Raw genomic sequence first — 13077 nt, forward strand, 5'->3', positions numbered from 1 at the left:
TTCAAATCTACCAGGCACTTCTTGGAAACTCTATGGGGCAGTTCTGCTCTGTCCTGTAGGGTCGCTATGAATCGGAATCAACTCAGCGGCAACGGGTTACTTGTTAGCTGGGGGGCGTTGGACAAACCACTGCACCAATATGAGCCTGGGTTTTTAGATCTGTAAAATGAAGACGGTAATAGAAGAAATCAGAACATAATGTTGTTTTCCTACCCCCATATCTATCTGTACCTGCCTTCCTCCCTTTACAAAGAATGGACTGGCCCTGCTCTCATCCGAAACCAACTCTCCACACCTGTTCGTTGCGTCTGAGCCCCTCTCGCCAACTCAGTGACTCTGTCCTAAAGCTCTCCTCTCTCTTTGCATTGTCAGCTTCCCACCTCTCTGCTGGATCATTCTGTCATCATACAAACATGCAGTGCTATCTCTCATCTCACTAAATCTGCCCTTGACTCTATAGCTCTATCTGGAGATGGTCCCATTTTTCTGTGCCCCAAAGTCAATAAAAGAGCTAGTTCCTCTCATTATTGCTTGAACCCATGGCAATCAGGCTTTCCTTCCCCCCGCCCCTCCCCATTTCAACTGTTTTTATCAAGTCACCAGTCGCCTCCAGGTGGCCAGATCTGTGGTCAAGTTCTTGGTCCTCATCTCATCTGACCTATTAGCAGCATTTGACACAGTTGATCATTCCCTTCTTCTTGAAACGCCTTTCTTCCCTTTGACTTCCAAGACACCACCCTCTCTTGGCTTTCCCTCTATCTCCTTTTCCATTTTCTTTGCTGCCTCTTTCTCCTCTCTGACCTCAAGCAGAACTCTGTCCTTGGGCCTTTCCTCGGCTCTCTCCACGCTCACTCCTCAGTCATCTCAGCCAGTCCCATGGCTTTAAAAACCATCTGTGTGCTCATGGCTCCTGTATTTCTATCTTTTGCCAGGATTGCTCCTCTGAGCCCCAAACTCATTTATCTATTTCCTTATGACATATACAGAGTCCCTGGGTGGTACAAATGGTTAATATTCTCAGCTGCTAACTAAAAGGCTGAAGATTCAAGTCTACCCAGAGGTGTCTTGGAAGAAAGGCCTGGCAATTTACTTTCAAAAAAAAATCAGTCATTAAAAACCTTACGGAGCACAGTTCTGCTCTGATACACATGGGGTTGGCTTGAGTCAGAACTGACTCAACGGCAGCTGGTTTGGTTTCTTGTTATCTACACTTGGATGTCTCATAGGCCTCTAAGATCTAACATGTCCAAAGCCATACTCACCACCCCACTTCCACCCCTAAACTTGCCCCTCCCCTGGCTTCCCCATATTAATAGATGGCAACTCCATTCTTCACATTGATTAAGCCAGAAACCTTGGAGTCATCCACTTTCTCCACTCTTTTCAGGTTGCTATGAGTGGGAATCGACTCAACAGCAATGGGGTTTCTCATATCCCGCACTTAAGTCATCATCAAGGCCTGGTGCCTTAACCTCACAATATATCACAAATCTTCCCCTTCTCGCAATTTCCTCTCCAGCCACCCAATCCAAGCACCATCAGCTCATACCTGGACTATTATTATAGTATCCAAACTGATCTTTCTGTATCCACTTTTGCTGTATTCTATTCTCCACCCTGATTGATCTTTTTCAAGTATTAATCACATCGTGACACAGAGCCCCCACACCCATAGCCCTCCAGTGGTAGACAAATAGATTAATAAAACAGAACAGAGTCTAGAAATGGGCCCACACATACAGAGTCAATTGATTTTGACAAAGGCCCCAAGGCTATTCTCAATGTGGAAAGTGAAATATTTTCAACAAATGGTACTGAAACAACTAGTTACACATAAGGAAAAATAAACCTCGCACCACACTCAAAAATTAATTTGAGATGCATCATAGGCCTGTATGTAAAACCCAGCATCACAAAGCTTCTGGAACAAAACACGTAAAGACATTTGTGATACCGAAATGGTGAAAGTTTTCTCACAGAGGTCGCAAAAAACACTAAACGAAAAATAAGAAACTGGTAAATTGGACTTCATCCAAATTCAAACCTTCTGTTCATAGGAACACACCCTTATGAAAATGAAAAGACAAACCACAGACTGGGAGAAATATTCTCAAACATTTACCTGACACAAGACATGTATCCAGAATATGTAAAGAACCACTACAAATCAATAATAAAAAGAAAACCCAATTAAACAAAAAAGGTATATGAATGACCATTAAGTATATGAATAAGTGATCAACATCATTAGCAATCAGAGAAGGGAAAATTAAAATCTCAATGAGATATCATTTCACAATCACTAGAATATGGCCGACAATACCAGATGTTGGCAGGGATGTAAGACAACCTGAACTCATACATTGCCGGTGGGAGCATGAAAGAGTCCAGTTGTTGTTACAGCTGGGTGCCATCGAGTTAACTCTGACTCCCCGCAACCCCGTGTAATAGAGTAGAACTGCCCCCATAGGGTTTTCTTGGCTGTAATCTTTATGGAAGCAGGATCACCAGGTCTTTCTCCTGCGGACCTGCTGAGTGGGTCTGAACTGCCAACCTTTTGGTTAGCAGCCAAGCACTTAACCATTGTGCTACCAGGGCTCCTTTAAAAAGAGTACTACCACTTTGGAAAACTGGCAGTTCCTTATAAAGTTAAAAAATACCCCTATCTATGACCTAGCAAATCCACTCCTAAGTATTTACCCAAGAGAAGTGAAAATATATGTCCACAAAATGAATGTCCATAGCAGTAATTATTCATAACAACTGAACACCCTTAAATAACCCATGTGCCCATCATTAGCAAAATGGATAAACAAATTCATGATAGATTCATACAGTGAAATACTTCTCATCGATATAAGTGAATGAACTGATACATGCAACAACACGGATGGAGCTAACAAACACGTTGAGTGAACAAAAGAGAACATACTGCATGATTCTATTTATATGAAATTCTAGAAAAAGCAAAACAAACCTCTGGTGATAGAAACCAGAACGGTGTTTACCTATGGGGAGTGGAGATGGACGGGAAGGAAGCAGAAGGGAACTTTCTGGAATGATAGAAATGTTCAATTTTGATTGAGATGGTGATTACACAGGTGTTTACAATTATTAAAACTCAATGAATTGCACTTAAGAACAGTACACTTCCCTGGATGTAAATTTGTTCACAACTTAAAAATATATGAAAAGTTAAAAAAAAAAGTTCAATAGACTGCCATTTAAAACCAAATCTCAGTGCCTTACCCCTCAGCTCCCACAACCCACCACATTACACAATCCACCCCAGCCCCAGTGCCCTCCTTACCCTTCCTTAAATATGTCAAGTTCAAGCCCACCTCTGGGGCTTTGCACTGGCTGTCCTTTCTTCCTAGTATAATCTTATCGCAGATATTCTTGATTCCTTCTTCATTCAGGTCTGTGCTCGAATGTCTTCTACTCAGAGGGGCCTTCCATGACCACCCTGTCTAAAACAGTTCCTTCCTCTGGCCCCCTCAATCCCTGTCTTGTTTTGTTTTCTGGCAGGGCCCTTATCTCCACCTGCAGGTATATAGCATATTTCTTTGTTGTCTGGATTCCCCCACTAGAATGTAAGCTGCACGTGAGTAAGACTTTGATTTGCCTTGTTCCCTTAGTGCAGGACTCAGAACAATCCCAGGCATATTACTTAATAAAACGTGTTTACTAATTAATTAGTACTTTTTGGGGTTGTTGTGAAGATTAAATAAAACAGTGCATACAAAGTGTTTAGCATAGTGACAGACAGATTAAATACTCAGTAGATATATGCTACTGTTATTATTCATCATTATATTTCCAGCATCGCCCTACATAGTGACTGATACTATGATTAGATTAGGTACACAATAAAGAATTAGATGGATGGAGCAGATGAGTGAATTGGTAGGTGAGTGGATTAGCAGGTCTGTGGGTGGGTGTGTGAATGGATAGATGAATGGCTGGCTGGCTGGCTGGTTGGCTGGGTGAAAGACGATGGATGAATGGAATAATGAATGCTTGGGTGGGTGGGTGGGTGAGTGGGTGGATGGATAGATGAGTGATGTGATGGAATGATGGGTGACTGGAATGAAGAACATTTGGGGGATGGATGGGTGGGTGGGTGGGTGGATGGATGGACGGGTGGGTGGATGGACGGATGGATGGATGGACAGATGGACGGACGGACGGATGGATGGATGCGTGGGTGGGTGGATGGGTGGATGGGTGGGTGGATGCATGGGTGGGTGGGTGGATGGACGGGTTGGTGAATGGGTGGGTGGATGGACAGACGGACAGATGGATGAATGGATGGATGGATGGATGCGTGGGTGGGTGGATGGGTGGACAGACGGACGGATGGATGGAGGGGTGGGTGGGGGAATAAGTAGGCAGATGCGTGAGTGGTTCTCATAGTGAACACCCAACACCCATAATTCCTTGGGGAAGCATAGAGGAGCTTTGCTTCTATGTTTCTCAAGGCTATCCCTGCAGCAGGATGTTCAGGAAAGGTAAGGAGGGCAGTTTATATAATCAGGATCTTTTGCATCTCCCAGAGCAGGTGCACAGCACTTTACAGTTTATATTGGGTCTCACAGCTCTACCCCCACTGTCATTTCCATAGCATCTACTCTAGTAGGGTGGTAACCTGTTGTCTTCATTTGACAGATGAGGAAGCTGAGACAGATGAAGTCATGCAGCCAGAGAGTAGAAGGCTAGGCCTCCATCCTTGGTCTCTGGACTCTGCTCTTTCTATAAGCCCAGGGTTTAGGAGGCTGAGAAGAGTGAGAGCTTGGGGCTGAGAACATTCCTCCCAGGTGCTCTCAGCAGTATGTTCAAGGAGCAGGTGAGGGAGGCCAGGATTTGGCTGTTAGGAGTTGCTGGTGGGTTTTCTGTTTCTGGGGGAGGTGTAGAGGGCAATAGCAGCTGGCCTGGCTTTGGAAAGTGGCATCCTGATGCAGCAGAGAGGGAGGGGGCCAGGGGGCCATCTTCTGCAAAGGTGCTTGTCTGGAGGCAGCTGCCAGGACAGAGCTCGGAGGAGGGAGGGCAGAGGAGACCCCTCACCTACCCACCCTCTGGGCCCCTCCAGGTCAGCTCAGGAGCCACCAGGAACCAGCAGCTCGTTGAGGCAGGGGAATTTTTTTCTGGGCTGCCCAGGTGGAAGAAGGCATCCAGCAGTCCCTCTCTTCCGCCCCTGGGCCATGAGCTTCCCTCTGAAGACCTTGTTGTTGTTGTTGTTAATCACTGTTGAGTAGATTCCGACTCATGGCGACCCCAAGTGTGCAGAGTAGAACTGCTCCATAGGGTTTTCAAGGCTGTGACCTTTTGGAAATAGATTGCCAGGCCTGTCTTCCAAGGCACCTCTGGGTGGGTTTGAACTACCTACCTTTCAGCTAGTCGAGTGCTTAACCACTGCATGCCATCAAATACTGCTTCTGCCACTTGCTGGTTGTGTGACCTTGGGAAAGCCACTTCCCTCCCAGAGTGACAGCTTTGTGGCACGCAGAATGGGTTTCATGACCATCTGCCTCTCAAGCACCGGCCTAGGCATGGCACTCCTCACGTGGGGTCTAACGCAAGCTACCAGTACTAGTTGTGTTTGAGTCGGCTTCGACTCATGGCTGCGACCCCGCGTGGTCAGAGTGGAACTGTGCTCCGCAGGGTTTTCAATGGCTGGTTTTTTGGCAGTAGATCACCAGGCCTCCCTTCTGAGGCACATCTGGGTGGACTTCATCCTCCAACCTTCAGTTACCAGCCAGGTGCTAACTGTTCGCACCTAGGCACCTGACAAATTTCAGCTCCCTCTCCTCTCAGGGCCAACAGGCCCAGGCTCAGGTATGAAGGAATTAGGTGAGGGCTTTAGAAGACTGGGAAGTGAGGAATCTGACCTAGAAAGGGAAGGTGTCTCTGCCCTTGTCCCCCAGGGGTCCGCGGCCCCTGCTGGCCATAGTGAGACAGTGCCATCCTGATAGGGCTTCAAGGACATAAAAACCAAAACCAAACCAAACCCATTGCCCTTGAGTCAATTCCAATTCATGGAGACCCTATGTGTTAACAGGGTAGAGCCCATCTCCACAGGGTTTTCTCGTCTGTAATCTGGAAGTAGATTGCCAGGCCTTTCTTCTGTAGCACCACTGGGTAGCTTTGAACTGCTAACCTTTTGGTTAGTAGACAAGCACAAACTGTTTGTGCCACCCAAAGAGGTTTCAAGGACGTAAAGAGCAGACAAAATAATCCAGGTTCAACCTGCCCTATGACAGTGCTTCCCAGCTGCAAATTAACCTGCATAGCACCTGAGGGCTAATAAAGAAGTAGGGAAATTACTTGACCCCTCTGAGCCTTGGTCTCCACCTGGGGACAGTCTCAAAGGATTAAAAGGTGCATAAATGCCTTACATTACACGTATTAAGTGCTCAGCAAATGTTAGCCATCAAATCCCCATCTCCTGGTATTCCTAACAACCCAGTGTGGCGGGTAGGCGAGGGTTACTATAATTGCTCCCATTTTGCACTGGGGGAATCTAGGGGGAGTGACTCACCCAAGGGCATACAGCACAGACTGGAACTTCACTTGGGGCCTCCCAGCCCAGTGCTCCTTCCACACCACCCAGCAAATCCAGCGGCGGAAGCCACCTCACATTCCCTGCCGTCCCCACCCCTCGACCCAGGCCCAGGTCTTTCTGCTGATGCTTCTCTCAGCCCCATGTGACACTTCAGCTGTCTGGCTCATGGCTTAATTAATAGTCCTTTGGTCTTGTTCTCCGGGAGTAAAATCGGCAGAGCCTGGAAGACCACCCACATCTGCCGGCTGCTGTGGTTTCTGCACAGAGAGCTGAGTGGGAAGGAGAGCCTCAGGGTGCAGGGGAAGCCAGCCCTAAGGCCTCGGGAACAAAGCTTGTCTCCTGCTGTCACCTCTCGAAGAGGTTCACAGGGAGTGGCACAGAGCATGGCTCTCAGAACAAGACCCTGACACCCTATTCACGCCCAGGAAGCCCTAGAGGGTCTGGACCCCTTTACCATCCTGATCTCCTCACCCGCGAGGTGCCTCCTCCTCAGCCAGCGCTTCCTGCCACGCTGGCCTCGCTGCCATCTGCCACCACACCTAGTGAATTCCTGCCTCCACCCCAGGCTGTTCCCTCAACCTGGGACCTTCCTCATGCTCCACATCTCAGCTTAAATGTGTCCTCCTTGGAGGAGACACTGTGACATCTAAAGGTGTCCCCACTAACTCTCTACCACTCACCCGTGGTCTAAATCTCAGCATAACTCTTGTCACTCTCTGGAATTTTCTTGTTGATATATTTGTTTGTTTATCCAGTGTGTCCCCTACTGAAGTGTAAGCTGCGTGTTGGCAGACACTCGTTCTTGGCCACCACTGTATCCCAGCCCTTCTCACATGGTTGGCTCAGTATCAATTATTGATGAGTGAATGAATGAATGGATGCATGGATGGATGGATGAATGAATCTGAAGAAAAGGGCCCTGGCATGAAAGTCAGGAAACGTGGGTAACTGGCTCTGTAGGTAGCCTTAGGTTGTGGTTGTTAACTGCTATTGAGTCATCTCTGACACACGGTGACTTTATGTATAACAGAATGAAGCGCTCCATGGTCCTGCACCATCTTTATGATCACTGGTATGTTTGAGTCCATTGTCGAGGCTATTGTCCTTAGGTAAAGCTCTTCATTGTCCTGGGGTCTCCGTTTCCCTGAAAGGTAGGTTGCTGATCCAGTGACTCCCAGTGGCTCCCTCATCCTGAGAGTCTCAGGTTCTTGTTCTCCCAAGCACAGAGCAATAAAAGGCTTGAATAAGAAGTGACACAAGGAAGTGAGGAAGAGAGGCAGGGAAGACAAAGGCTGGGCCCAAGGAAGGACATGGTCCCCCCCCCACACACACACTTTGTCACTCTGTCCACCCACATTGACCCCACACACAGAGATTCCATAAAGGCCCCATTGGGTGGATTGACCTGGTACAGGAGCCCTGGGCCAGGACTCAGGAGCCCCGAATTTTGGTCCCAGGTCTTCCTCACTGTGTGACCTTTGGCAAGTCACTTCACCTCTCTGGGCCTCAGTTAACTGAGCTGTAAAATGGGATGATAATGCTAGAACCCCTGCCTCGCGAGGGTTTAGTGCAAGTGGGAGTTTTAGATGCTCTGGCAGTTGTAGCTGACAGAATAGGCTTCTCCCCATGAGTTGTCACTCAGGTAGTGCATCCCTTGGGCAAGCTTCCTTTCCTGACTCCAACGTCCACTGAGCTTCTCTGATCTTGTCACTTGTCACACTGGGTTGTACTTGTCTGCTTCCCTCTCTGATATGTGAACACCACAAGGGCAGGGATTGTGTCCTGTTGAATCCCCAGGTCCTAGACAAGGTCTGCCTCATTGCAGGGACTTGGGGGATGTGTGTGAATGAATCCAGGCATGAATGAATACCCTAAGGATGCTGGCTGCTAGACTGGAACTTTCTTTTCCATTTCCCCTGCCCCTTCTCTCCTTGGACAGCATACCCCATCTCCCCGCGCCACCCCCCCCCCACACACACGCTTCTCTGACCTTACCCTCCTCTCTCCACAGTTGCCCCTAAAGGACCCCAAATCATGATGACACCCCGCAGAGCCCGGGTTGGGGACACAGTGAGGATTCTGGTCCACGGGTTTCAGGTCAGCCTCTCTCTGATCATCTGGGAAGGTGGTGGGAGGGGGGAGGGACCCCAACCAGGTACCGGCAACCCTGGCAGCACTCCCCAAGGCCCTTTCCTTGATCTCCAAGCATAGCTAGCAGGCCTCAGTCTCCAAATCTGTATAATGGAAGAACTGGCTTCCAGGAGGAATGGCAAAGGGGTTTGTGTGTGCGTTTCCGCCCCCTCCTAGAGCTCAGGGCTGTTGTTCGTTGCCATCGAGTTGATTCTGACTCATGGTGACCCCGTGTGTGCAGAGTAAAACTGCTCCATAGGGTTTTCAAGGCTGTGACCTTTCAGAAGCAGATCGCCAGGCCTGTCTTCCTGTGTACCTCTGGGTTCAAACCACCAATACAGCTAATCCATTCTAGACTCCTAGGCTTTCAGCCTGAGACTCCCCTATCTAGGACTCTGGCAGCCACTCCCAGCACATCAGATGAGAACGTTTTACCAGCCCTTGTGGGTCATGCCTCTGGCCCCTCGTGCCCTGGCAGCCTGGCTCCTCCTGTGACCCGCCTCTCCCCTGCTCTGGCCAACAGAACGAAGTCTTCCCGGAGCCCATGTTCACGTGGACGAGGGTCGGGAGCCGCCTCCTGGACGGCAGCACCGAGTTCGATGGGAAGGAGCTGGTGCTGGAGAGGGTCCCTGCTGAGCTCAACGGCTCCATGTACCGCTGCACAGCCCAGAACCCGCTGGGCTCCACGGACACGCACACTCGGCTCATCGTGTTTGGTATGGGCCAGTGTCTCTGGGAGGAGGGAGCAGCAAGGACCGAGCCCCCTCAACTCCCCTTGTGAGAAAAAGTGAATAAAACTCAGTGAATAAAACCATTATAGCTTTGGAGCCAGAGACCTCTGGGCTCAGATCCCAGCTCTGCCACTTACTTAGCAGTTGGGCAACCTTGGGCAAATTGCTTAATCTCCATTAGCTTCTCCCACATTCGGGTAGTGTGGATGCCCTGAGATGCCACCTAGCAGATGCTGGACAAAGGTTGGCTTCTCAATGCCCTCCACTCTCTAGCTCTCTTCTTGTTTCTTTCCAACAGAAAACCCAAACATCCCAAGAGGAACGGAGGACTCCAATGGTAAGTCTCCACCTGCAGGGCTTCTTGCCAGAAACTGAACGCTTTCCAAGGCTCTGGGAAGCCTAGTCCCCCAGACAGCACATTTGCATACCCTTGCCCCTCCTCCATGCCTTGAGCAGCCAATTACCCTCTAGTTGGGCAGAGTCTGACCCTTTAAGAGGGCACAAAGGCCCAGAGATGGACACAAAGGCAATAAAGAAGGACTCGGCACCCCATCTCTCAAAGCAGCTGGTGGCACTTCCAGGGACTGAGTGTACCCCCATCCATGATGACACCAGCTGTCTTAGCTCAGAGAGCTCGGCTGCCTTCACCCCAAAAGGACACCCCTTGTCCTGGGGCCCTGGACCACTCACTCAACAGTACCTTTGGGAGCACAGATGCCTCGGCTGGGACCCTGTATACCACCCTCCCACACACATATGGGCAGTACCTTGAGGGACCCAGATGCTGCTCTCCTACTCAGCACCCACTCCCCTCCCTACATTGAGCCCCTCTCAAAGTCCACAGTAGAGGCCTACTCCATTTCCCCCTGGTGGGTCGGCCACTAGGAAGCCTGACTTCAGTCTAGCAGGCCTGGTGCAGGGAAGGGGTCACGGGCACTTAGATGGGACAGGTAAGGTCTAGACAAGCCCTTGGCTACCAGGGGACCTGCCTGGGGTATGTGAAGAGAAGCTATAGCCTGGGGTCTAGGAGAACTAGAGCTCCTAAGACTGTCCTTGTGTAAAACTGTGGAAGAATATTCTGCCATTGTGGCAGAAAGGAATCAACTAATTGACAGGTGGGGTGAATCAACAAATGAAAATGAAGCACCTTGAATCCAGAAGGATTTTGCAAAAAGTATTTCTAATCCTCACAACCCCCCTGAGAAGGAATCACTACTGTCCCTGTTTCACAGATGAGGAAAGTGAGGCTCACAGAGGTTTAACAAGGTGGTAAAAGTAGAGACCCCGGAGACAGGCCCTTGCACTCAGTCCTGGCTGTGCCACCTTACCTGCCCTGTGTAAGTCACTGGGTAAATCACTTAACTTCTCTGTACCTCAGTCTCCTCATCTGCAAAGTGGGAGTAATAATAATACCTACTGAGAGGGCTGTTGTGAGGAGTACCGTATTTTTACGTAAATAACACATGCCTTCTACGTTTGTTTGCCAACTGTACCCTCCCCCCAAGAGGTATTTTCATAAGGGCTGCTATGCCAATTTATTTTTACATGCTCCGTTGTAAAAAGAATTACTGTAACAGTGCTTATGAAAATACCTCATGGAGGAAGGGCACGGTTGGCAAACAAACGTAGAAGGTGCACGTTATTTGCGTAAAAATACGGTAAATGAACACTTAGAACAGCCCTGGCCCATAATACACTCCAATGAGGTAGGCTGCTACTGCGATAAGGGTCTTCTCCAAGGTCACCAGGTGGTAACCCACTTCAGCCTAATGCTGAATTCCAAGCTCTTGGTTGTGGACCCTTGAAGCTCTGCCATCCCAGGCTCCACCCCTCACCACACCCCTATAAAGCGTACAGGGTGGGTCTCAGGCTCTGATGCTGCCTCCCTGTGCCCGGCACAGGTTCCGCATCTGGCCCTGCTGGCATCCGGCTCACCTTGGTGCTCGCCCTAACAGTGGTCCTGGAGCTGACGTGAAGTTTGGGCCCCCTCACCACTCCATCCGGCACTGACATCTCCACGATCAGTTTTCATTTTTTTCTAAAGGATTTCCAAATCTTGTTCTTAGCCTCTTTCTGTCTGTGTCTTGGCTTCTTCAGTTGGTTTAATTAAAACAAACAGAACAATTTTCCCCACCTCGGTTTGTGGCTCTGTGTTCTTCATTTGTTAGGGATCGACAACTAGGCACCTCCTGCCATCTGGGACTGGGCGGATGGCAGGGGGGTGGCGGCGGGGGGGGGTGGCAGAGGAGGTGGAAGACATGGCTCTTTCCTGGATGGGGGGTGGAGGTGGGGCTTATTATCTCACTCAAATCCTAGCAAACAGGTGTGGGGCATGGCCAGAGACCCTCAGGAAATCCAAGTTTCCTCCGATCGGGGTGTAATAGTCAGCTGTTGCCACAATAGTGCTGCATAACAAACCAACCCAAATCTCGGTAGCATCCAGTAAGCATTTATAATTATGTTTATGGGCAGTGTTGTGGATTGTATTGTACCCCCCTGCAAAATATGTGTTGAAATCCTAACCCCTATACCTGCGGATGTAATCCCATTTGGGAACAGAATTTCCTTTATGTTTGTGAGGCCATATCAGTGTAGAGTATGTCTTAAGCCTAATCACTTTCGAGATATAAAAAGAGCAGATTAGGTACAGAAGCACCCAAGCATAAACCAGGGAAAAATAAAAGCCACGTAGAGATCGCCAAGGATCCGAAGAGCAGAAGCTGAAAGAGACAAAGATTTTCCCTCAGGGCAGACAAAGTCTTCCCCTAGAGCCAGTGCCCTGAATTAGGACTTCTAGCCTCCTAAACCGTGAGAAAATAAGTTTGTGTTTGCTAAAGCCACCCACTTGTGGTATTTCTGTTACAGCAGCATTAAGAAACTAAGACAGTCAGGTGGACTGTGGTTCGGTTGCTCTAGTCTGGCCTGGCCGGCCAGCTCTGCTTCAGACTGCAGGTCCGCTGGGCTGGACTCTAGGGGTGGGTTGGGCTCAGGTGTGTTTCCCCAGGTAAAGGGACAGTGGCTACTTGACATTGAGCCTCTCACGATGGATCATCAGAGCGTGAGAAGAAAAGCCAAATCATGCACCCGCATGTAAGGCCTCTGCTTGTGTCATGCCCATGAACACTCCTTCCACCAAAGGAAACCACATGGCCAAGGCCAACGTCAATCAAGGTCACACCTAAGTCAGGGGTTGAGGTTTCCCAGGACTTTCTACTCAAACACCAGAAGATTCTCCATGGCACTCAGCTATAATTTCAGAGGGAAGGGCTGAGAGTATCCCTGGGGAGAGCTGGGATTGGCCTTTCTGAGCTGTGAAGACTAGAAAGTTGCCAAGGAGATGCCACAGAAGATTATATGCGTCTGGATAGGATAGGGTATGCTGTGGTAACATATAACCCCAGAGTTTATTTCAGGTTCATGAAAAGCCCAGGGCAGATTGGGTGGTCCTCTTCCCTCGTAGCAACCCCAGCTGGAACATGTGGCCTCCAGGGGAAGAGAGGGCTGACAGATCACTGTGGTAGACAGAATAATGGCTCCCCATAGACACCCAATTCTTAAGCCCCAGAACTTGTGAATATGTTACCTTACATGGCAAAAGGAACATTGATGATGTGAGTAAATTAAAGATTTTGAGATGGGAAGATTAACCTGGAT

General features: G+C 49.1%; 1 protein-coding gene across 1 annotated transcript in view; it reads left to right on the forward strand.

The window, feature by feature from the left end:
* Positions 1-11398, forward strand: part of IGSF21 (immunoglobin superfamily member 21) — a 354878-nt gene extending 343480 nt beyond the window's left edge. Inside the window, exons 7-10 of the mRNA XM_010593063.2 lie at positions 8574-8659; positions 9216-9408; positions 9722-9760; positions 11325-11398. Coding sequence (XP_010591365.2) covers positions 8574-8659; positions 9216-9408; positions 9722-9760; positions 11325-11398 — 392 coding nt within the window. The remainder of the gene's footprint in view (positions 1-8573; positions 8660-9215; positions 9409-9721; positions 9761-11324) is intronic.
* Positions 11399-13077: the final 1679 nt, after the last annotated feature.

The sequence above is a fragment of the Loxodonta africana genome, chromosome 3 (assembly GCF_030014295.1).
Source record: "Loxodonta africana isolate mLoxAfr1 chromosome 3, mLoxAfr1.hap2, whole genome shotgun sequence".
In the NCBI taxonomy this organism is placed as follows: domain Eukaryota; kingdom Metazoa; phylum Chordata; class Mammalia; order Proboscidea; family Elephantidae; genus Loxodonta; species Loxodonta africana.